General features: G+C 53.8%; 1 protein-coding gene and 1 pseudogene across 1 annotated transcript in view; both read right to left on the bottom strand.

Moving 5' to 3' along the window:
- SULT4A1 (sulfotransferase family 4A, member 1) overlaps positions 1-25,866 on the bottom strand; it is a 42,702-nt gene that overhangs the window by 11,295 nt on the left and 5,541 nt on the right. The window contains exon 2 of the mRNA XM_006890043.1: positions 452-582. Coding sequence (XP_006890105.1) covers positions 452-582 — 131 coding nt within the window. The remainder of the gene's footprint in view (positions 1-451; positions 583-25,866) is intronic.
- LOC102866484 lies at positions 14,145-15,301 on the bottom strand (annotated as a pseudogene).

The following is a 25,866-nucleotide window of genomic DNA, read 5'->3' as shown; positions in this document are numbered from 1 at the left end:
GCTCGGGGGGACCCTGACAGTGTCTGAATGTCGTGATGACATGAAGGGTTGCTGAGCAGAAGAGATGCTGGGGTGGGGACAGGGTCAGCTCAGGGGCCTGGGCTTTGCTCAGTCTCTGCTCCTGCGGCGCCTCCGGGCGCGCTCTAGTGGCCACGGAGGGAAGGACCGCAGTGGGGGTGGAGAGGCAGGGAAGTGGCCTTGACTCAGCAGAGACGTGACAGGGCTTGGTCACGAAACGCCCAATACAATCATGGACCTGTGCGTGAGGGACAGGGAAGGGAGGTGGGCACAGAGGCCAAAGACTCCCTAATGACCCCTCAACCTCAGGCATCTCTTGTCCTGCCCAGCAGATGGCCTCCTCCCAGCATCACCCCCCAGTGGCCCAGAGGCTTCTTGACCCTGGGTGGATGGGAGCTCCGAGTCCCTGCGCACCCCCCCCGCCCCCGGGTACCTTGATGATGTCCAGGCCAGGCTGGGGGTACTCCAGGACGGGGAGCTGCTCGTCAATGTTCATCAGGCCGATCTCGTCAGGGTCAGCACCCTGGCTCACCAGGTAGACCACCTCCTGAAGCAGGCTTGTCCCTGGAGGAGATAGATGTCCAGTGAGGAGGCTGGTCTCCCGAGGACAGGGAGGACCAGGAGGGGTCCTGGGAGCAGAGGAGCCCAGGGGTTGTGGCTGAACAGCCCAGAGCCTGACCTGAGCCCCTCCTGGGCCATGCAGCCCACAGGCTCCTGGACACCAGCTGACCCAGGATCAGCCAGGCCCTGTCAGTTGAGACTTTGGGGAGACCGCGGGCTTCACCCCAGCCCACAGCCACAGAGAGAAAAATCTCAATAAAGCACATCGCCTGCGTCTTCTGGATTCCAGTGCGATGAAGCATTACATTGACACTCAAGCGTGTTTTACCAAGTGGGCAACAGCCTGGTGAAAAGGCGTGAACCAGAGTGAGAACCACCAAAATGTGACCTGCAGACAGGACGTGAGCACGTGTGGTTGGGAAAACAGGCCCAGAGGCCGACTTGGCGCAGGGCTGCCACAGCTCCAATTAGTAAAAACCACCTCCACCTGCAAGGGCGCTCCGGGAGCCCAGAAACTGCGCTGCAGTCCTGAAGGCATGTGGTTCGAGTCCACCAGCTGCTGCACGGGAGAAAGACGGGCAGTCTCTTCCCGTGTGCTGAAAACCCACAGGAGGTTGGGCTATGGGCCGGTTCCAATGCGATGATTCAACAAGCAGGGCCACGTCAAGGGCTTGCATACAAGAGCTCCTGGGGAGGAGGCGGGGAGCCAGGAGAACCTGCAGCTGGGCACCCCACGGGGCAGCCTGGGGCAGCAGGAGGGGAACCAGGGCTGCTGGACAGACCGGGCACAGCATCCACACCACTCACCATCCTGGCCTCAAGAAAGCACCCCAACCCACTTCCTTCACATATATACCTGACACCGTCCACAATTAAAATCAACAACGTCCCCTCCACTTAAGAAAAATGACAAGAACTCGAGCCGGGGTGATAGGACAGCTGGTGCTGTCAGCATCCCCGGGCCAGCGAGGCACGCCGGTGATTTGAGCACGTGGTGTTAGCCCTCACTGTGTCCACTCTGTGGGGCTGCAGGCCTGAGCAGGGCCCCTCACCAAGCACCCTGCTCCGTCCCAGCACACACCTGGACAAGCTCCCTGTGAGGCCATCCTCCCAGGTATAGAGTGTCCTCCTTGATTCAGGTCACAAGCTCCACCTGAAACTCTGAGATCAGAACCCACCACCTGAATCCTCTGCCCAGCTCATGAAGTGTCCCCTGTCCCCTCAAGACCTCTGCACTGCTCCCAGGCCCCCAAGCCCAGCAGCCCCTCACAAGCCCTGCCTGCAGAGACCAGCCTGGCCTGAGGAGTGCTCACCTGCCAGGGCTCCCTGACCTCTACACCATGTACCCCTTTCCCGGTAGATGCTTCCTGGCTTTCATGTTACACCCACTTGGGCGATCAGCCCCGGGGGAGGGAAGCAAGGGATGGATACACGAACAGGCCACACCCGAGGGCTCAAAACCAGCTGGCAGACACCATGGGGGAAAAATTGAGGGGTGAGTACTCACCCTGGTGGCTGGCCTCCTGGGGGGCACCTCAGAGCACATGGTACAAAGAGTAAAGGCAGACTGGGTTACTGTACCCCCACTGCCTCATCCAGTCCTGGGCTGTCAGCGCCCCTTCCACCCAGAAGGCCCGGGAGCCAACATGAGGCTCCATAAGCCCCTCCATCTGTGCCCCTCACTGCCCATGTCACTTTCCTCTGTACCCCTTTTTCCTAGGCACCCTGTCCACTGCACTCTCATGCTCTGCACCCCTTCTACGCCATTCCCTGTCCTCAGTGTCCCTGTACCCCCATCCGCTATCATGGCTCTTGGGTTCAGGTGCCACGGCCCCACTGTGCCAAGTCTCACCCGCTGACACTGGGTGGAGCCAAGCAAGAGCCCCTGCCAGGCACCGGGGCCAGAGCCAGGGTGCAGGCCAAGCTGCCCCACACCACACCTGCAGGACCCCGCCACAGTTCACAGGAACCCAGAGTTGCCGTGGGTTCCACACGTACTGGTCAGGGGTTCAAAACCACCAGCTGCTCATCAGAGGACACGCAGCAGACGGCCCCCATTAACGAGCTCCGGCCTGAGGAACCCGTGCAGGTCTCCTCTGTCCCTCAGGAATGCTGTCAGCTAGAACAGACCTGATGTCAGTGCACTCACTGGAGGGTGGCCATGGTTCACCAAGTCACCTGGTCTCCGGCTTGAAGAATCGGCCATGAAATCCTGAGAGTGGCTGCCTCACGGCCACCCAAGAGACAAAGACCCGGCCATTCCTAGTGCTGCCACTCCGATGTCCATCTTCTGTTAAAGTGGATCATTTGTTTGTGATATGAGTGTCTGAGGCGGCCTGATGATCCTCCACCGGGGACAAAGAGGGTTCAGGCCAGTGTCCCACACAGCCCCGGACGCCGTGGGTCAGCCCCGGACGCCGTGGGTCAGCCAGGACGTAACTCCACGTCCCGTGGAACGTGCATGAGTGACCACACTTCCCTCCTCGTCGCAGCTCTGGAGTGAGTAACTGTCCGTCCATCCTCCCCTGCTGCTGCTGCTGGGGGCAGAACAGTGACCTCTCGGGGGGAGACCACCAGGCCTGTCTAACAAGGCCCCTGTGGGTGGGTTCAAATCGCCAACCTATTGGTGCTGAGCCATCTTCCCCCCCCAGGGCTGCCGGCTCCTGCTCTGATGACACACAGCCTCCCCACACTTGGCTGACGTCCCCAGTTCTGGAGCAGCCTCTCTGAGCACACGTTCAGAATCACCCCCAGGCCTGGAACACACTCAGGGCCACCTCCGAAGTCCTGGAGCACAACCCCTGTCCCCACACCTGCGGTCACCCCTCAACCTGGAGCACAACCCGTTCCCACACTTGGGGTCACCCCTCAGTCCTGGAGCACACCCCTGTCCCCACACTAGGGGTCACCTTTTCCTTCTTACATCTGGGGTGCCCCTCAGTCCTGAAGCACATCCTTTGGGTCCTCAGCTCCCTCACACCCATCTAGGAAACACCCCCACATGCACCCATGCACTGTCCTGCTAGACATCCCTCAGCCTCCCCCTGGGTGGACACCCTGTGTCCTGTGTCTCCTCCGTGATGGCTTCTTCCATGCTCTTCGTGATCTTTTCTGGGCAGGCGTGGCGGGGACAAACACTGGACACCTTGTACAGTGAACTTGTGAAAGCCAGGACTGCATATGGGAGACGGAAGCTGTCTGGGAAGGAAACCCAAGTACAGGGAGACTCAGGGTGACCACAGGGCCGGCTCTGGGCCTCTGCTCCAGAGTGATCGCTGAGTAAAGCCAGTCAGAGACGGTGTGGTTTCCCCAGAAGTCACCCTGGGACCAGAGCAGACCTGCCCCCTGGGGCTCCTCAGGCTGTGAACCTTCATGAGACATCACATCTTCTTCCCACGCAGGGACTGGTGGATTTGAACCACTAACCTCGTAGTGAGTGACTGAGTGATTTAAATCAGGGTTTCTGGCGGGGGTGTCTATTCAATCTGCATCTCATTTCATTGGTGTGGAGTCAGAGCCGACTCCCAGCTGGCCCTCCGCGGGTCTCCACGTCTGTGAACCGCACAGGAGGAAAAGGCCCGGCTTTCTCCCCACGAGCAGCTCGCAGAGGCAAGCTGCCAGAAACACTGCCTTTGGGGTGACAGCACAACCCTCCACCAACTATGCTACCCGTGCTCCCTAAATCTACAACGCATTGTTGCTACGTGCCTTCAAATCAGGACGGGCACAGAGCTCATCTTCCCGCGGGTTTTCAGGGCTGCAAACTGTACAGGAGGGAACTGTGCCTTTTTCTCTTGCAGGGCAGCTGGTGGACTTGAACCAGGTGTCTCCGGACACACAGCGACTCCTTTCCACTAGGCCACCACAGCTATCCGCAGGAGCACAGGAAAGGAGCCTGACATGGTGAGAAGTGGAGAACGGATAGAGAGACGGGAGGTGAGCGCTCGGGGCTGGAAAACTGTCGCCGATGGGCTCGCTGGGCAGGGCTGCCACGGAGCCTCAATACGTTAAAAATGCAGCAGAGTCCATGATGCATAGCAGAGGCCCAACAAGTCCCAACAGGACCACCCTGCTTCACCCCCCTCATGAGGTGCTGCCTCTGGCAGCAGGAAGCACATCACTCTTCTGTTGCTGTTCACTGGAAATCTCAGAAAAACCTGCAAACTCAGGGACTGGCCAGAGAAGGAGAGCATAATGTTTTCATATATTTTCCTGTTGCGATGGGAAAGTCTGCTGTTAAGAGACTGACTTCTCTAGGGTACTGAAGAGCAATGGTGTCATTCTGGAGACTAAGGTGCGTCTGATACAGGCCATGGTCTTTGCAATCACTTGTTATGCATCAGAGAGTTGGACAATGACCAAGGAGGACAGAAGGAGAGTTGATGCCTTTGAGCTGTGGTGCTGGAGAAGTGTATTGAATGTACCATGGACTGTTAGGAAAACAAACAGATTCATCCTAGAGAGGGTTAAACCAGGCTGCTCCTTGGAGGCAAGGATTCTGGGGCTTCGTCTGACATGCTTTGGACATGTTTCAAGGAGGGACCGGTCCTTGGAGAGGGACATCATGCTTGGAAGAGTGGACGGACGTCACAGGAGGGGAAGACCCTCTATGAGGTGGACTGATTCAGTGACTGGGGCAATTGGGATGGGTATATCGGAGACAGTGCGACTGGCACAGGACAGAGCAGGGTTTAGGGCTGTTGTACATAGAGTCACTATGAGTCACAAGCAACTTGACGGCACATAACAACAATGACCCCCTGACACAGGACTGGGAATGTGGCGGAACATGGAGTTAACTCCAGACTGAAAATCACCTTCTGGGTCCAGAGCCCAGCCTGTCCCTTCAGCTGTCACTGACTCTCCCGAGTTCCTTTTTCTGTTTTGTTCTGCTCTGCATGTTCCGTTCTTGGTGAGTCGACATCGTCTTGGAGGGGTTGGCGTGGACCTTGCAAGCGGTCAGCATACACGGGTAAGCGTCCGTCTTTCTACATCCTCGCACGCACAGCCCAGTGAGGTCAGGGAGGCAGGTGTGGTGGAGCCATCATCAGTGTCGCCGACCACCTTTCCTCACCAGGCTTCACAGACGCTTCTGGCCCCTCGTGGTAAGGGGTCCTGGCGGTGGTGTTACATGCTGGGCTGCCAATCCGAAGGTCAGCAGCTTGAAGCCCCTAACTGATCTGAGAGAGAAGGAAGGACAGCATAAAACCTACAGCCTCGGATACCTGGCGGAGGCCACCTGGACATGGAGTCACCACAGGACTGTGTGTTGGCTTTGACTTTGTTCCTTCAGGCTGGAGACTTAATACTTAGTCGTGCTTGAGTATCTCTTCACTGCGCACCTAAAACCCAAAAAGTGTAAGCGGCTTAAATGTCCACTGATAGACGGACAAATCAAACGCCAGGAACCACTGCTCCACAGAGAGAGGAGGTCCTGATTCATGCAACACACGGACCTTGAAATCACGACGCTGAGCAAGTTGGGTCAGCACAAACGAACAATTCCCGGCCGATCCCACTGGGACGAAGCGTCTAGGGGAAGTGTCTCGGAACCAAAGTCTACAAGCGTTCATCCGGAGGGGCTGCAGGGGGCAGGGGGATGCCTAGCGTCTGTAAGCCTGGAAGCACAAAATGAAAATGGTTCAAGAAGATAAGCCTGAAAGAGCAACGATGTCAGTCTAGAGACTAAGGTGTGCCCAGATCCATGGTCTTTTCAGTTGCTTACTATGCATCAGGAATCTGGACAGTGACTAAGGATGACAGATGAAGAATCAATGTCTTTGTGCTGGGGTGCTGGAGAAGAGTACTGAACATACCACGGACCACCAAGAGAACAAACAAGTCTGTTCTAGAGAAGGTGAAAGTTGCTCCCTGGAGGCAAAGACTGTGAAGCTTTGTCTCACCTACTTTGGGAATGTTCTTGGAGGGTCCAGTCCCTGCAGAGGACATCATGCTTGGGAGGGTAGCATCACCACCCTGGATGAGATGGACTGACAGTAACTGTGGCAATGGGTCAGGTGTGTCAGGGACAGTGGGGCTGGCTCAGGATGAGGCCGGGCTCATGGACACTGTTCACAGGGTTGCTGTAAGTTGTAGCCAACTCAATGGCACCTAATTACACCGACCGTGCATGAGAAGACTGTGAAAAGACAAACGTATTTTTGTATTCCAGACAAATTTTCTCTTAGTTTGAATTTTTTATTGACATTAACTGTTTGCAGTAATGAAAGGCATTCTGTATGGCATGCAAATGAACCCCACGTTTTTGTGAGGTAGTACGATGCTGATACAGTTGCTGCTAGGTGTGGTGGTCAGCTGCGACCCGTGGCAAAGCCCGGCGGGGCCATCCCTGGGGTCTTCCGTCTCCTCTGTGGGAAATGCTTCCCCGAGGGGTCTCCGGTTGGGCGGGTTTAAAGCACCATTTCTTCAGATTCCCGTCGTTACCCAGGCGCCCACCAGGTGGCAGCATGCGCTAAAGGAAGACCAGGGCTTCAATGAACCCCAGAGATGGACATGAAGGTCCAGCTCCCAAACCTGGGACATGCTGCGAGGAGAGGCTATTCCTTTCCATGCTTGGAAAGATGGAGGGTCAGAGAGGAGAGGAGGACCACCAATAAAATGGACTGTTACGGTGACAGCATCAACGGTCTCAAGCGTGTGGAGGACGGCTCAGAAGAAGCCAGGGTTCAGACGGTCACAAGGAGTTGTACTATACTTGACGGCACCCTGACCTGCACTGCTGGCCCACACCACCGTCCTCCCACAGCCCAGCAGCTGGCCCAGCTAGACGCATAGTGGGGTCTTTCTGGCCACCACAGTGTGTCGCCAGGCGGCTGTGGGTCATGGGCCCGTGGCCAGGTGTGCAGACCCTCGCCGCCCGGCTTGCTGCAGCGCGTCTCACCAGGCCCCACTGCTGCGGCCGCACGGCTGTGACAAAGCCTAGACTCCAGGGAGCACCCACCTCCAGGGTCTGTGTGGACAACGGCAGAGCCTGCACTGGCCTCCACCAGGCGGGCTGCTGGGACGACCAGACAGTGCTGGCCGTGGCCAGGAGGTGTGGACTCCACCCAGGGAGGGGAAAAGAGATGCTGTCCCCCCAGTGCACCCGGCTAAAGCAGGGAGGGGTCTCTGGAGTGAGCGCACCTGCTGCAGGACCTGGGGACAGGCTCTGGACAGGTGAGGGAGGGGCCCTGGTGGCACAGTGGTCAGCTGCTAACCTAAAGCTCAGGGGTTCAAAGCCCACAACTGCTCCACAGGAAAAATGGGACCGTTGGCCTCGGTCAAGATTCCAGCCTCGGAGCCCGAAGCAGAGGTGCACTGTGTCCTGCAGGGGTGCCCGGTGCCAGGATCCATCCAACAGCAGTGGTGGGCTGTGTGCCCCATGAAAGCCCTGGACCCTCACTGTCCCCCAGCCACACTCGGTCCAGGGACACCTGACCCTTCTATCTGTGCCCTGAGCGCCCCGACTTGCTGTCCCGACACGGGAGGCAGTGCCACAGGGCAGCGGGGTCTCAGTGCTTCCAGCACCAGCACAGACAGGGCTGACCCATGGCCGGCAGTGCCAGGTGACAGGAAGGCCCACGCAGAGACCCCTCGGTCCGCTGCACTAGGCAGTGACCACACATGCAGGGCCGAGTCTGGGCCGTCTGTCACATGCCCAGCGCTGACCTCTAAGGTACAGACCACCCCACAGAGAGCCGGAGTAAAAGGGGACGCTGGAGGGACGAAGGGTGATTAGTATCATGTGAGCTGCCCCGCCACCACCAGCGCTGCCCACAGGACAGATGCACCGCCTGGGCACAAGCTGGACAGGAGGCCCCGGAACATTAGTGCCCCTCAGACTTGGGGCTTTATGAATCCCCCACCCAGCAGACCAGTCACCTGCGGCTCTGATGGCTTCCAGGTGCAGAGAAGCTCCTCCCCTCGGGCACCTGCACCTGCTGCTCTACTGAGGGCTGCCTGGTGGGGGCAGCAGGGAGCTGGACAATCCCAGCCCTGGCCAGTCCCTCCAGGATTTGGGCCGGAAGCCTTCCCTCTCACTGCCTCCAGCGCACTCCCCACGGGAAAGCCCACGTGCAGACCTCACCTCAGACCTTCTAAGAGGTCTCTCCGTGGCCCGTGCACCCTAATCCCGGAACGGGCTCCACGTTTGAGGGGACAAACCCATTGCCAGCTGAGGAGGTGTGTGTGGACTGGGGAGGCCGGGTCAGCATCACCAGCTTGCCCTGTCCTGCTGGTGTCTGATGGTCACCAGACCACACACGCAGGGCCGACTCTGGGTGGCCTGTCATATGGCCTCCGCTGACCTCTAAGGGACAGGCAGCCCCAGAGAGCTGGTATAAGGGTGGATGCTGGAGGAAGGAAGGGTAATGATGCCAACGAGAGAGGTGGCCCCTCAGTCCAACAGGAAAGGTGATGCTGACAGTGTGGGCAGGACCCCTGGCCAACTCCCCTCCCAAGGCCAGGCCGGGGTCTCCTCTCCCCGCTCAGCGCTCCCTGAAACCCGGTCTAAAGGACAGAGCCGAGGATGAATGGTGACGCAGGGACGCCCCACAGTGGGAAGGGATGCTCCCTGGGGGACTGACAGGTAAAAATGGCCTCACTGTCACTAGAATTTCTACTTCTCAGATGAAGCCCTCCCCCTCGCTCCATCCGGCTCAAGTGCAGAGCTGAAATGGCAAACCCCAGGGCGTCCCAGGAAGACCCCGCCACACAGTGGGCCGGACGCACCTGCGAGGGAAGAGAGGCACCAAGAGCACTGCCCGACCAGGACTTCTTCACGTGAGCTGTGACCCCCCCCCAACTCCTATAGAAGCCCCCACCAACAGCAAAGGCTGCTGACTGTTCATTTGACAGCCCAGCCCACCTGCACACAGGTGATGGTAACTTCCTCTTCACAGTAAGCCTCTGTGGCTGATTCAAGTCTCCTCTCTCTGAACCTCTTAAGGACAAGGCTGGGGGGATACACGTGATGCCGCAGGTTGTCCTCACCCTCAGGCAGCCGCTGCCCAGACCCTGTGTGACTCTCACCCTCACCAAGACCCCGCCCAGCCCCGAGTGACTCTCACCCTCAGGCAGCCCCCACCCAGACCGCGAGTGACCCTCACCCTCAATCAGCGCCCGTCCAGACCCTGAGCGACTCTCACCCTCACCCAGCTCATTCCGGCTGGCCAAGCCTCAGGAGAGAGAGCCAGGACCCATACAGTGCATGCAGGGGTCTCTGGCCCACCAGCCCCTCGGTGAGGCCCGTGGTAGCTAGATGCCTGTGGCTCAGGAGACAGCTAGCTTATCTGGCTTCCAGAGAACGTCAGTTAAGTCTGCACAGGACGTTTCATTGCGGTCCTGCCTCTCAACAGCCCTTTCTCCTCCTCAGACCTGCACAGAAGCCCACACTGGGCTGCAGCACATGAACAACCTCTGACCCCTCAGTGCCTGGACCTCAGAGCAGCCTCACTCCCGTCTCTGACCACTAGGGTCAAGGGAGGGCGATGGCTCTCCCATGCAGAACTCGAGAAAATGCAGAAATACCCAGCAATTCAAACTCTTTGCCATCAAGTCAGAATCAGCTCACAGCTGACCGGACAGCAGGTTTACAGAGACTAGAAAGAACACAGCAGGCGACTGCCCAGCCTCTCCCCTGGAGCAGATGGTGGATTCAAACTGCCCACGTCGGGGTTAAGAGCACAGCTTCCCACCCACTAGGCCACCCCCCTGCCCCACTCATCACACCTGAGATCCCTGGGCAGTCGGACCCTGTGAAGCATGCAGCCTGCCAGCCAGTCTTCCAGCAACACTGGTGGCCAAGAAGGATCCAGTAAGGCCCTCACGATGTGCCTGAGGCCGGGTGTGGGCTAGGCTGGGTGCACTGGACCTCTGCGGGCAGGTGAGTGCGTTCACCCCGAGGGGGGGCACCGGCACCCAGGAGAGAGGGGGCTGCGGGCTGCAGAGCCCTCCTGAGCAGAACCACAGCCACGTGGCAGCAGGAAAAGAGCTCCCGCCCTGGACCCTCCTCCCTCGTGGAAGGAGCTGGAAATCACTGAGGCCAGAAAAGTGGCCCTCCACCCTGAGGGCACTACAAAGGCCAACCACGCCTGAGAGATGGGCACAGAAGAAACAAAACCCTATGGACACTGGGCACTCTGTGATAAGAAAAACAAAAACAAAACTCTATGTATGTGGCCTAGTGATAAGAAGCTGGACTGCCAGACCTAAAACGTGTGGTTTGAATCCACTGGCCACATCGTGGGAGGGGGGTGGGTCATCTCCTCCCACCTGATTTACTGCCTCTGGAAACCACCTGGAGGGTCAGCTGTGAGCGGGTCCTGACTCACAGCACCACAACTACGCACATCGGGGAGCTCTGGTGGCCGAGTGGTAAGAAGCTGTGCTGCAATTCCATAGGCACACGGTTCGAAGCCACCAGCCGCTCCACAGGACAAGGCTGGGCAATCTCCCCCATGTGATTAACTGGACCAGCTGTGGGTGGGTTCTGACTTGACAGCACTCAACAACTATGTACTTGGATCTGCAATCAACACTGTGGTGACAGCCGTCAAAACAATAGGTGTCCTCTTTCACCAAGGACTCGCCAACACGGGCCGCGTTCGCACCAAAACTGGGAAGAAGGCGGCCTGGGTCATCACTGAGAGATACCACACGCGCCTGGGTAACGTTCTACACGAACAAGCGCATGTGCCAGGAGATCGCCATTATTCCCAGCAAGAAACTCCGGAACAAGATAGCAGGCTATGTCACACATGTGATGAAGTGGATTCAGAGAGGGCTGGGAGAGGCATCTCCATGAAGCTGCAGGAGGAGGAGAGAGAAAAGAGAGAATTAGGTACCAGAGGTTTCAGCCCTGGATCAGATCATTGAAGATCCTGATACTAAGGAAACGCTGACACTCTTGGACTTTGGCAGTCTGTCCAGCCTGCAGGTCACTCAGCCCACAGTTGGGATGAATTTCAAAACACCACGTGGAGCTGTTTGAGTCTGTTTGCTGCGCTGTAATATTTTCAATAAACTTGGGCACACCAAAACAAACAAACAAACACACACCCAATAGGTGCACTGCACTGGACAAATCTGCTCTCAATGATCTCCCCACACACTGCAGAGCAAGTCACTCTGAAAGCTAAGAGGCCCCTAATCCAGACCGCAGTGCTTTCAACTGCTCAGCATGCATGTGAAGGCGGGACGAGGAAAAAGAAGGAGCAAAGAGGAAGCAACGCCTGAGCTGTGGTGCTGGAGAAGAGAGGGGACAAACAGGTCTGCCCTGGAGGAAGTGCACCGGGCTGCTCCTCAAACACTACGACGGTGAAACCTGGCCCCAAGGACTTGGACTTCCACCACGTTGACCCGAGGGGCCAGTCCTAGGAAAGAGACATCATGCTGGGAAAGGTGGAAAGTCAGAGAGGGGAAGACCCTCCAGGGTGAGCGACACCGAGGCGCTAACGCTGGGCCCCAGCTTAACAGACAGCGTGGCACGCGACAGGCTGTTTTCAAGCTGCCGTTCCCTGAGTCACTCAGAGTCACAGTCGACTCAGTGGCATCTAACGACAGCAATCCTTGGGAGAGGGACAGGAGCCCACCCCTAGAACCTGATCTCTGGACCTCCAAGCACTGGGGCAGGAACATGGACAAGAGCCTTTCCTGCACAAGGCTGGCCACACATACAAGGTGGAACTCAGGCTCACTGAGAAAGATCCCAAGACACAGGCCCTGGAGCCTAGGACTGCAGGACAGCAGAGAACTCCCCTCCAAGCTAGTGGATATAGACGAACAAGGAGCAGCGTCTACCCGTGGGAGGGGCAGGGGTGCAGAGAGAAGGCCAGACGTCAACGCTGGAGCAGGACCGCTGAGATGACCACACTAAGCACCACACAGAGAAGTCAGAACCAGAGGTGCGCTTGCCCACCCCCCAGGGAACAGCGGTAAACCCCTCCCTCACGGTCGGTCACAGTCAGAAATGACTCACTGCTGACCCTCCAGTGGGTTTTCAGAGGCCGTAAACGGCACAGGACGCTGGCAGCACAGCTCTCTATCAACTAGGCCAGTAGAGAAGACTGACCTAAGAAAGAGAGGAAGTGAATGAGAGGAGGGAAGGAGGGCGGGAGGCAGGCAGACAGGGAGACGGTGGGATACACCTAAACACAAGTGCAGAGAAGAAAAGAGAAAAATGATAAAGACAGTGAGGGGAAACAAGACGTCCATTACACGGAGGAACACAGATCAGAGGAAGCCTGTTCACACCACTACCCTTCAAACGTGCACCAACAGTCAGGGCCAGACAGGAGCAAACAGATGACTCACACCAACTTCTGCAGTCGGAAGTCGACTGAACCTGCAGCCAAGATGATGATGATGGTAATAATAATAAAAAAAGAAGAAGCAGTAGGGGGGGTGGGGGGGGTGGGGGTGGTGACTGGAATGCAAAAGATGGAAACAAGGATCAGCAGTCAGAAAACATGGACTTGGTGACAGAAATGAGGCTGGAGATAGACTAGGAGAACTTTGTAAAAAAAACAAACCGCAATAGACTTTTCAAGAGAAACTATACAAGCCAAAAGGCAATGGAGCAACATCCCTCCCTCTCTCCCTCCTTCCTTCCCTCCCTGCCTGTCTCTCTCTCTCTCTCTCTCTCTCACACACACACACACACACACACACACACAGAGGAAACAGCTCAATCTGTCTCATGGAGCAGATGGTGGACTTGAACCACTAGAGAGGTGTGGCCTTTGGGCTAGCAGTGCGGTGCCCGATGGACAGCCCCGCCAGAGCTCCCTGACTTGTCTGCAGTGAGTGGCAGGAGGATGGTCTGTCCTCACTTAACCGTAAGCAGCACCCTGAATCACCACTTGTGTGTTTTGTCTGCTGTAATGTGACAACTTGTGTGTGGCTGTGATGCTGGCAGCTATGCCACCGGTATTTCAAATACCAACAGTCACCCCTGGTGGACAGGTTTCAGCGGAGCTTCCAGACCAAGAAAGACCAGGCAGCAGGACTGGCCAGCATCGGGAATAACTGGCCTGTGAAAACCTTACGCATTACCGTGCTGTCTGATGAAGTGCCCACAGACGGGCCCCTCGGGGAAGGCCCTCAAAGTACAACAGGGGAAGGGAGACCTCACAAGGCAGGGACGGATCAGCCTTCTCAGACCTTCATTTACTGATGTGAAGTGCTCAACATGAGAAGAAACCACTGCAATGATCCACTAGTAACTGGAATCTGGAAAGCAGGAGGCATGAACTTAAGAAGATGAGACGCTGTCAAAAATTAAATGGATGCACAGAGATAGACATTGTAAGCAGCAGTGAGCTGGCCTGGACTGGACTGGACAGCGTGAACCAGACAGTTACATGGCCTGCTCTGCCAGGAACAAGCCAAAGGGGAATGGTGGGCTGTTCACAGGTTGGTTTTCATGTTCCGTTTCCTTTAAGCACCCCTGTGCTCCCTGAAGGGCAGGTGCAGGGTGACTGACAAGCCTTTGTTCCCCGGCAGCTCTTGCCTGGTTGAAGGCCCCCTCCCAGCAGCAGGACCCCCGAGCCAGCATCTAGGTGTCCTCACTGCAGGATCCACTTTCTGCCCCGTGTATAACTCAGCAGGAAGGCAAGCTGTCGGCCTCTGAAGGCCCAGACGCCGGAAATGGAGCTTCTGTTGTTGGTTCCAGAGAGGATGGCACTGAAAGGAATTCTTCTCAGTGCATCCAGTCTCAGGCGCATCCCAGGGACAAGGCTGCAGTGTGTGAAGATCGGGCGAGCTCTTCAGGGATGCGGTCCAAGGACCAGGCGTCCTGAGCAGAGCACTCCCAGAGACGGGCAGGGCGTCCTCGCCCATCACAAAGGCACTTTGGGGCAGGTGCGCCAAGGGGTCCGGGGCCTCTGGCTCGGGAGCCAGCGCCTGCTCACGCTCGTCCACCTCCTTCTCCGGAGCAGGAGCGTCCGCTGCCTTGTTCTCTTCCTTCTGTTCAGCCTGGACCTTTCTGCTCCTCTTCCCACGGTCCTTCCTCTTTCCCTGGGATGCCTCTTTTAGGGTGGCTCTCTGCAAACGTTTTAGCATTGAACTGGGCCACCTTCTCACCTCCCCTCCCCTCCCCCGGACAGCCCAGAACTGGGGCTGGTCAATGCAGGTGAGGAACCAGCGGCTGGTACCGGGGAAGGCCCGGCGGAGAGGAGGCTCTAACACCTGTCTGAAGAGCCACAACTGGGTACAGGCAACTTTGACGGCAGCAAGAGTCACCCATCACCCACCAGGAAAGTGCTAGTTTTCAAGTGAACACCGAGGAGGCCCAGACCTTGCCTCACCTCCTCCTTGGCACTCTCTGTACCTGCCTGTTGTGGTGGATGATGTCCAGGGTGGGGAACAACCAAGCGCTGGCTGGAGGGACAATACTGCTGTCAGCAAAGCTCACCCACTGCACCAGCTGGGCTGCTGCCCCTGGGGTACCTTCCCCGTGCTCATCACTGCTCACATAACAGCCAACGGCACTGATCGCAAACACACAGAATCCATCATCCCTCTTCAAATGCTGGAACCCTGCCGGCTGCAAACTGTCAGGGAAACTCTGAAGTGTGGTTGGTTCGGCCTAAGTGGGGTGGTGTGGAGAGCACATGGACTTCAGCTCCGCTGTACTGAGCAGAATGGGGGCCTTGTGAAAGGCAATGAGGGCCTTGAAGGCTCGCCGGTTTTGGGGGTGTGTGTACAGGGTCCCAGTCACCATGGTGATTCTGCAGAGAAAGGAGGTGGGGTTCTCAGTTCTCTGGTGCGGCACCCATTGTCAAAAAGAATCTATCCTCAATAACAATTCTGTAAGTAATCGGATAGTATTATTAATATTCACGGATCCACAAGGCGACTAACTAATATGACTATTCAGACCTATGCACCAATTTATGCCAAAGATGAAGAAACTGAATATTTTTACCAACTTGGGCAGTCTAAAACGGCTACAACATCACCCAGAATGCACTGATAGTTACTAGCCATTGGAAGCTGAAAGTTAAAGACGAAGGGAAGGATTAAGAGTTGTAAAATAATCTACAACCAGGAGAAGATAAAATAGATGAATGGGACCTTCTAAGAATCAAATCCCTCTGCACATCCAAAAACTTCTCCAACAGAGTAAAAAGGGAAGCCACAGACTGGGAAAAAGTATTTGGTAATGACATTTCAGATAAGGGACTTATATCCAGAATTTATAAAATACTTGAGCACCACAACAAGATAAAGGTAAATAATCCAATAGAAAATGGGCACAGGATATGAACACACTTCACCAAAGACATACAGATGGCCAACAAGCACATGAAGAAATGTTCAAAATCCCTAGCTCTAAGAGAGAAGCAAATCAAAACAACTATGAGATATCATCTCACCCCCGTCAGAATAATAAAATTTAACAGAACAGCAAGTAACAAATGCTGGCGAGGTTGTGGAGAAACTGGAACCCTTATTCACTGTTGGTGGGAGTGTAAAATGGTGCAACCACTGTGGAAGGCGGTATAGCACTTTCTCAAAAAGTTGCAAACAGAGATACCATTTGACCCAGCAATTCCACTACTGGGAATATACCCTAAAGAGACCATAACCAACATCCAAGCAGATATATGCACACCCATGTTTATCGCGGCTTTGTTCACAATAGCAAAGAGTTGGAAACAACCCAGGTACCCATCAATAAACAAATGGATAGAGAAGCTGTGGTATATTCACACAATGGAATGCTATGCTGCATTGAAAAACAAGGAACTCATGCAATATTATTCAAAATGGGTGAGCCTGGAGGACATTATGCTGAGTGAAATATCTCAGTCACAAAAAGACAAATACTGCACACCCAGACTGATATCAGGGTTGAGGTAAGACAGAAAAACTGGATAACTTGTGTATACTGCACTGAAACAGATGAGGGAGAGAATAATTTTAAAGCGATGTATGATGGGGTATTATGGTTATCACAAGAGTCCACAATTAAGGTTGCATTGTGGAGTGTACTTGGGGCAGTAAGAGAGGTGTGGGGGGACTGTATACCAGGGAGGGAAGTTTTTCTGTTACTTTTCAGAGAGAAAAGCGAACTGGGCGGGGGGAAGGGCTGGGGGGGAGAGATGTGCAGCAATGAATGAATGGAAATCCACAATCTCTGTAAATGTTCATTAAAATTATTAAAATAAAATAAAAATTAAAAAAAAAAAGAATTGTAAAATGTGGTTGTTGTGATAGATACAGGGTCTATATGACAAAATGCTGCAAGGCAAATAGCTTATTCATTGCAAATATTTCCTTGATAACATATGCAGAAGCTATGCCTGATCCTCGCCAAGCTGAATGCACAGGAATCAAGTTCATGATCTCTGCAGAAAGAGAAGATGGAGAATCTCAGTATCGTCAGCTAGAACAAGGCCAGTGGCTGACTGCCCAACATACCACCAACCACTCATACGCAAGCACAAGGTGAAGGTGAAGAAAACGAGAATAAGTCCAAGATAGCCAAACCACCACCTTGAATCTACCCCACGTGAATTTAGAGAGCATCTCAAGGGTAAGTGTGGTACACGGACCGCAGGGCTGAGGACAAGGCTCGCTGTGGAAGGACTCTCACGTGAAGCAAACCAAAGGTCCTGGAAGAGGCGGGAGAGATGCGGGAAGCCACGGGAAGCGAAGGGACTCTGGTTCTGCCCTGGAACACGGAGCAGCACAGCAGATGGAGGGTGATGGAGCGGAAGACCCCAAGGGGCGGCTGAAGAAGCCAAAGTAGTGAAAGGAAAAGTGTTAGAAAACCCAAAGGGAGGAACATGCCCGCCGTTTCTCAAGCTAAAAAAGCTGCATTTAAAAAAAGGAATAATCCTGTGAAACACAACGTGAATGAAGGAATGTATGAAACACATGCACACGGATGAACCACAATGTACATCAATCTCGTATGCAAACAAATATCAAATATTTTTAAAAGGGGGGAAATGAAGCTTGAGTCGCAGAAGTTAAGGATTCTATGCGCAAAATACTGAATGATTCAAAAAGCATCAAAAACATATTGTTAATAAATAAGTTAGTTGTTTGTTAGGTCCAAGACTTCCTTTCCACCAAAGTATAGGCATTCAGAGCAGATTAAAGTTCTAAATGCGGGGCGGGGAGGGGGGGAGCATCAAAAGAGGATTAAGGTGGCCTAGTGGCAAGACGCTGCACTGCAATCCCAGAAGTACGTGGTTCAAATCCACCAGATGCTCTTCTGGAGAAGGAGGGGACAATCTCCTCCTGTGCCAGTCAGATCTGATTTGACGGTACACGTAAAAATAATAAAATAAAATTTTAAAAAAAAAGAGGATTAAGGACTACTACTAAGAAAAGTCCAGAAAGAAACGCAGGAAGAAATGTTCTTTGGTGGTTACAAGGGGTACTGGGGAAGAGAGAGGGAAAATCCCTAAGGAGGGAACAGACTCTACTAATTTGGGTAAAGGGGGACCCCAAAATATAGTTAAGTAAAGATGAGCACAAAATCATCATGGAGGAAAATAAAACTCCACACACAGCACAAAACTGACCAGGCTCACTGACCAGGTAGACACTGGGGGAACCTAGCGACCACGCCCTTAAACACCTTCAGATTTCAAACTGAACTCACAACCTAGCTCGATTTCCAAGCAAACAACGTCTGTGAGGTGAGCAAAGGAACAGGATGGCAGGCCTCCTTGTATAACTAACCGCACGAGAGCCTAAGAGCGGCTGTCCAGGGACACAGTACAGGAGGCAGGAAAAGACAGGGAAGAAGGAGGAATGGAAACTACAAACAGAGGGAGGGAGTGGGATGAGTGCTGTCACACTGAGGGGATGCAAATCAGCCGCATGAAACAAACACTATGTGAAATCTGGGTGCAAAACTGGTTTGTAAGCGTTCCCCAAAATCTCAATTTAAAAAGTGTGAAAAAGGAGAAAGATGATGATGGAAGGCACACACAGAGTCCCTGTGACAACGAGAACTGGTCCATGCTCAAGCGGTTTAGGAGGCAGCATATGACGGGGAACTGACAGCACTGAAGGAAGAAATCCAAGCTGCTCTGAGGCCCTGGAGAAAACCAAGGTGCCGGGAACCGTCAGAATGCCCAGAGACAGTCCAACAGACAGACATGGTGCTGGACACACTCCCTTGACCATGCCAGGAAACTTGGAAGACCTGGCTGAGAGACGGGCAGAAATCCACACTCGTGCCAAAGAAAGGCTCTGATCCAGCAGAGTGGAAATGACCGAACAATACCACTGACGCTCCACAAAACTACGAGTTTGTGGCAGATGACAGCAATGATGCCGTCCGGGACCCCCCAGAAATTCAAGCTGGGTTCAGGAGAAGACGTGGAGAGAGGGGTTCATTGTTGATACAAGCAGAGAATTTTGAAAATGTGGGGCATGTTCTTTGAGGAGGTGCAGGAGGATCGAGATCACTGGCAAAATGGAGAAGCTGACCACAGGCGCTGACCATGGGGGCAAGAGTGCTCCTGGACACGGCAGCCCTGTTCCTCCTGTATCTGGGGTGGAGCCGCTCTGAGGGCCCCCCAGGCCCCCCTGAGCCTTCCTGGGGGGAGGGCTACCTGGTCACCATAAGCAATACTGAGGGCCAGTCCAACATGGTGCCCCCACTTCTCCTCCAAACTCCTCTGCTCCCTACCCCCACCTCAACTTCAATGCCAGCTGCAGCAGCCCCGGCAGTTCTGCTGCTAATGGGCCCTGCCTGACCCTTGCCTGGGGTGAGGACTCATCCTGGGGTGCCCACTCCCTCCCAGGAACCCCCACTTGTGGGCCTGCCACTTACACACGTCACTGAGTACCTTCAACACAGCCTGCTCCCTGCCTGCCACTGTGTGAATCCACGGCAGGGACCTTCCCCCAGGACGGCCGTCCGAGGGTTTCTCGGGTGGGACCGGCTGACAGCTGCTGTCCCTGCTCTCCTCACCCTCACTTGTACAATGGTCTTTTCTTTTCTTTTTTTTTTTTTGAGGATATTTTTTAGTTGAGAAAAAAGTTATATTAACATATAAAGTTCTTGAAAACAGTGCCTGCTCTATAATAGTAGTAGTAATCTAAGCAACAGTAATAGTTTTATTTGTTGTGATTGCTTATTATTATCTTGAAGAATAGGATTAAATTCTACCCATTTATATGTTGGTGTGGTTGTTGTGTGCCATCAAGTCACCTGTGACTCACAGCGACCCTTTGCGCAACAGCCCTGAACCCTGCTCTATACTGAGCCAACCTTATTGTCTCTGACACACCTATACCCATTACCCCAGTCACTAAGTCAATCCATCTCATTGAGGGGCTTCTCTCTTTCACTGTCCCTCGTCCCTCCCAAGCAAAATGTCCTTCTCCAAGGACTTGGTCTCTCCTTGCAACATGCACAAACTACGTCAGGTGGAGTCTCAGAATCCTTGCCTCCAAAAAAGTAGCCTGGTTTTACTTTCTCCAGGACAAACTTATTTGTTCTTTTAACAGTTCATGGTCTATTCAGTACTCTTCTCCAGCACTACAACTCAAAGGCATAAATTCTCCTTTATCATCCTTAGCCATTGTCCAGCTTTGTGATGCATAGCACTTAACTGTAAAGACCATGGCCTGGATAAGGTACAATGGTCTTTTCAAAGGTACTTGGATAATAACAAAATAAAACATTCGTAAATCTCCACCCCCCAAAAAGTTTGTGCTTTACTGATTTAACTTTGAGGCTCCTACCAGATAACAGATAACTCTGTGAAACACAGGATTAATTCTAAACAGTTAACTGTGGTCACCCAGAAAGCATATGTAGATCAAGAGGCAGTTGTTCAAACCAAATAAAGTGAGCTGCAGTACTTAAGGATGCGGCGGGCAGAATGCTGGATGGCCCAGGAACGAGTACACAGTCTCACTGCACCAAACCAACTGCCTGACAGAAGAATTTCATGAAACAACATATCATCAAGGGCCTATGGTGATGAAGGATGAAGTTCAAGTTTCTCTAAAAGAACTGGCAAAAAACAAGGCCCCAGGAATCGACATCGTACCAACTGACATATTTCAGCTAACAGACGCTGCCCCGGACCCGCTCACCAGGTTGTGCCAAGAAATCTGGAGAACAACTACCTGGCCAACTGCAAAAAAGATCCATCTTTATTCACACTCAAAAAAAAGTGACTTGACAGAATGTGGAAATTATCTAACTATATCATTAATATGACATGCAGGCAAGTTCTTGTTGAAAATTATCCAAAAATGACTGGAACTGCCAGATATGCAGGCTGGGTTTAGAAGAGGCGGTGGTATTAGGGACTTTATAGTCAATGTTAGATGAATCTTAGCTGAAAGCAGAGAGTAACAGAGAGATGTCTGTGTTTCATTGACTATGCAAAGGCATTTGACTGTGTGGATCACAACAAACTGTGGCTGACTCTGAGAAGAATGGGAATCCCAGAACACTTGATTATGCTTATGCGAAACCTGTAGTTAGACCAAGAGGCAGTCGTCAGAACAGAGCAAGCAGACACTACATGGTTCAAAATCAGGAAAAGGTGTACTCCAGGCATATATCCTATCTCTATACCTTTTCAATCTATATGCTGAACAGATCATCCAGGACGCTGGGCTCTATGAGGAAGAATGTGCCATGAGGAATAGAAGACGACTCGTCAACAACTTGCATTATGCAGATACCACAACTTTTTTTGCCAAAACTGAGAAGGAACTCAGGCATCTGTTTCAGAAGGTCAAAGACTGCAGCCTTTGACATGGACTGAAGCTCAACACCACCTCTGGGCTAGTGAAGAGATTGAGATTTTTGACAGCTTCAGTTTGCTTGGCTCCACAATCAACAAACACTCTTGGTATCAGAAGCCAGGAAATCAAATGACGAACTGCATTGGAAAATCTGCTGTCAGGGACATCTCCAGAGTACTGAAGAATAATGGTATCAGTCTAGAGACTAAGGTGTGCCTGGTCCAGGCCATGGTCTTCAAAATTAATTGCTATGCATCAGAGAGCTGCACAATGGCCGAGGATGACGGAAGAAAAATTGATGCCTTTGAGTTGTGAAGCTGGAGAAGAACACTGAATATACCATGGACTGCTAAGAGAATAAACAGGTCTGTCATGGAGAGGGTGAAACCAATCTTCTCCTTGGAGGTAAGGATTTTGAAGCTCTATCTCACATACTTTGGGCATGTTTCAAGAAAGGACCAGTCCTTGGAGAAGGACATGCTGCTTGGAAGGATAGAGGGACAGACAGCTCAAGAGAGGAAGACCCTGGACGAGAGGATTGACTCAGTGACTGGTGTAATGAGAGTAGATGTGTCAGAGGTGTCAGAATAGAGCAGGGTTCAGGGAGGTTATACTTTATACATAGGGTCACTATGAATCAGAGTCGACGCAACAACACAACATGAAGAATAATATGGATTAAAATGAGGAAAGAAATGTGTATCAGGTTGCATCTTTTCACCATACATAATCAGTTACTGAGCAAATAATCCTAGAAGCTGGACTATCTGAAGAATATGACCTCAGAATTGATAGAAAACTTAGTAACCACCTGTGACATGCAGGACACAACCTTGCTCGTTGAAAGTGAAGAGGACCTGAAGCACTTACTGCAGAAAGGATGAGTCTTCAGTACAAATTACATCTCAGCATCAAGAAATTAAGAATCCTCACCACCGGACCAATTAACACCATGAAGAATGGAAAAAGAATGAAGCTGTCAAGGATTTCACGTGACTTACACCCACCATCAACACCCACGGAAACAACATCTCATTCAGCAAGGAGGTGCTGGCCCACATCATGGAGCACACCCTGGAAACAGGAGTTCTTATCAACCCGCAAGTGTGACCTGAACTCATGTCTGTGGCTCTGCTTTCCGCCTCACGGTGAGCCTGTCAGGTTACCAGGAGCACTAGTGAAGTCAACACTCCTTAGAGCAGTTAACCAGACAAAACCGAAACGGCAGCATTCTCCCAGGGATAAAGCTCAGAAGGCAGGAAGGGACAGGAAAGAAGGCTGAACGGAAACGGGCCACACAGGGAGGGAGTGGGGAGAGTGTCGTCACTAGGCGGGGATTGTGATCACTGTCACAAAGCAAAATGGGTATTAACTGCTGACCGGAAAACCAATCTGCTCTGCCAACTCTCACTGAAACATGAACAAGAAGTTAAAACATGAGAGAGAAGAGAGAAGAAAAAAAAATCCTTTGGCGTTCTGTCCTTTCGTGCTCTGTCCTGCGCACACAGCAGCCCGTTTGTAGTAGCAAAGCTAACGGCAGGTACCATGAGTCTGGCATGGCAGGGCATCAGATGTTTGCAGACACCGGGCTCTGATACAACAGCGATCCTGGGAAGTCTCCTCCGTCCGACAGTCCCGGTGGAACAAGTGAGTATGGATGAGGACGAGGAGAACAAGCAAAGTCCCTGCAGGTCGGGACGTGGCCCCACTGGTGCCGTCACACAGAACTGCGGCCACGTGTCCAAGACCTAAGGGTTAACAGACGTGCACAAAGATTCCGCCCAGGCTGGCCTCGCTCCACGCCAAGCCTTCCCCGCTTGACTCAGTGGTTTACAGTTCAAAGCTAAAACCTCTTCAGGGTTTCAGCAACATGAGCCTTCACTGGTGTGCTCTACGACAAAAGAGGCAGGACCCCACTGCAGCACGCAGGCGGGCGCTGCCCTCGTCCCAGGATGAGGGTGAGAACCGGTCAGCGTGACAGGCGAGACCACACCTAGACCAGTGTGGAAACAAAGGCCCAGCCCCAGTCCTTTCCCTAAACCTGCCCTCGGCCGGCAGACGGGCAGCTCTGGCAGCCTCCTCACCCTGCGCACCCACACCTGTCACGGGGCTGGATCTCAGCAGATCTGCAGTGTGGACAGCCTGCATCTGGACCACCAACGTGGACAGATGGCACTGAGCACCTGGGACAAGGGAGGGCACATGAAGGGCTCCTCCTTCGCTCACTGCAGCTCACTGGCAGGACAGCCGTCGCTGGCCGTCCCCTGCAGTGCGGACGGGGCAGCCCTGGCCTAATGCCGAGCTGCGAGGATGAACACACGGACATGCCAGCGCCCGACACGGCCTCTCCTTCCTACTGTCCTGTCAGCAGGTGGAAGCTCTGGCCCTGCAGGGCCTCAGGTCCCATCAGCATGCGGCAGAGGGTGGACGAGGCACCTGGCTGACCTTCCTGGTTCCTCACACCTGGGGCTCCTCCTGACCTGCTAGACCAAGTCCCAGAGACCAAGGAGCCCAAGCGTCCCCACGGTGGCAGGGGCATCTGTCAGTCCTGGCTCCGTGGCCCCAACCCAGCACTGACCACTCTCCCTCTGTGGCCTGGAAGCACCTGGGGACAGAGACCAGGTGGGACTTCTCTCCGTAACCTCAGAACCTAGAAAGTGACTGGGCACAGCCTGTGCTCGGCAAGTGAGAGGTGACGTGGACAGCGGTGTCAGGGTCCTGAGCTGGTCACTGTCCTTGGTGTTTCACGCATCCTCCCCACACAGCCAGCGCAGGCACCCATGGAAACCATAACCAAAGAAGGGACATGGGTGGCCCCGGGTGGCCCAGCCAGGGAACAGCAAAGCTGCACTGGAATCCAGGACCCACGTCGGCAGGCTCTCCACTCTCTGCTCACAGAGACTTCTCCCAGCCGTGCCTGGGGGGATGCAGACAGAGGGGAGGGAGCATTGTGAACTGGGGCACCGAGGCCCACCTGCAGAGGACTCAGTGACAGGACGGCACAGGCCCATGACGGCTGGGACAGGGCCCATGACAGCTGGGGCACGGCGGGGCTTCAAGCACAGGCCCACGACACCTGGGCATCCTTCCCACGGGGGCAGCACCTGGCCCTTCCTCACACCTTTCAGAAGGCAACAGCGCTTCGTAGGTGGGGACGCAGGACCCCACCAGACCTGGTGCTGTGTGACCCTAAGCAGGTCCCTGCATTCTCTGTGCTCTGAAAGGCAGTGACGTGAGCGCCCCACGGACCCATACCAGGTGGGTCCCAGCACCCGATTCCATAAACCATGATGGAAGTAAAAACTCCTCACCGCTTAGCAGGAGCTGACTCACAGCTGACCCTCGGGTGTCTGAGGCCATAAACTGCAGAGGAGAAGCACGGGGGGGGGGGGGGGTGAACCAGCAGAGAGGTGCCACCTTTGGGTCACCACGGTAACCCCCTAGGGACGAGGCCACCAGGGCTCCGTAACGGGAGTAACCAACCACAGGAGAAGGGGTGAAGCAGGCCCAGCCCCACCGCAGACGGGGCCACAGCGCCGATGGAACGCCGTTTAAGGCCTGGATCTCCTGGGGAGGGAAACGAGGCTCAGACCTCCGAGGGCACAAGGCCTGTGAGAGGCCAGCTCAGGACCCAGTCTGCCCTCCTGCCCTGTCCCCAGAAGGCGGCCAGAGGGGCCCAGGACAGCTTCGGGACCAAGCCCCCAAACCTTTACTTCTCCCTACAAAGTAAATAGTGTTCGGTGGCATGGACAAGGGGAAGCCTTCAGCAGACTGCTTTCAAGATAACGCGCACCTATTCCCTGAGACAGTCACCCAACCCAACAAGGACAGGCTGAGAGCCGGGGACTGAAATACCAGCTGGAACCAAACCCCCAGTCATGCCATCTCGCAGTGACCCTGGAGGCCAGGGCGCAGCATGCCCAGGGTTCCCAAGGCTGACACCTTTACAGAAGCAGACTGCCTGTTCTCCCCCCAGGAGCAGCTGGGGCTTCAGATCACCAACCCAGGGGCTGGCAGCCAGGCGCTTTAACCACTGTGCCCCCAGGGCTCCCCTAAGGAACTGAAACAGACGATAATAACACCACAAAGTCCATGTGTGCTGTGCAGAGGTTACTGTTCAAAACCACCTTCCTAGCCACTGAAAGATTCTTACCACTGGACCCACAGGCAACATCATGATAGATGAAAAAAGATAGAAACTGTCCACAACTTCATTTACCTGGATCCACAATCAACACCCTTGGTACCAGCAGTCAGGAGATCAAGAGACATTCTGCACTGGGAAAGTCTGCAGTCAGGGACCTCAGGGACTTCTCCAAATTACTGAGAACAATGATGTCAGTTTGAGGACTAAGGTGCATCAGATTCAGGCCATGGTCTTTCTGATCACTTGCTTTGCATCTAAATGCTAGATAATGTAAAAAGAACTAAATCTGTAGGAAAGCATTCTGCCAATCGCATCTTGTTTTCACAGTTACTGAACTGTCAATCCTTTGGTTACTAGTCAATCATTTTAACCACTGTGCTACCAGAACCCTTTCAAATCTT

Source organism: Elephantulus edwardii, unplaced genomic scaffold (assembly GCF_000299155.1).
Source record: "Elephantulus edwardii isolate Elephantulus edwardi_28Jun2011 unplaced genomic scaffold, EleEdw1.0 scaffold00086, whole genome shotgun sequence".
Lineage (NCBI taxonomy): Eukaryota > Metazoa > Chordata > Mammalia > Macroscelidea > Macroscelididae > Elephantulus > Elephantulus edwardii.
Note: the sequence above shows the minus strand (reverse complement) of the source record. Positions and strands in the feature narration are given on the sequence as shown.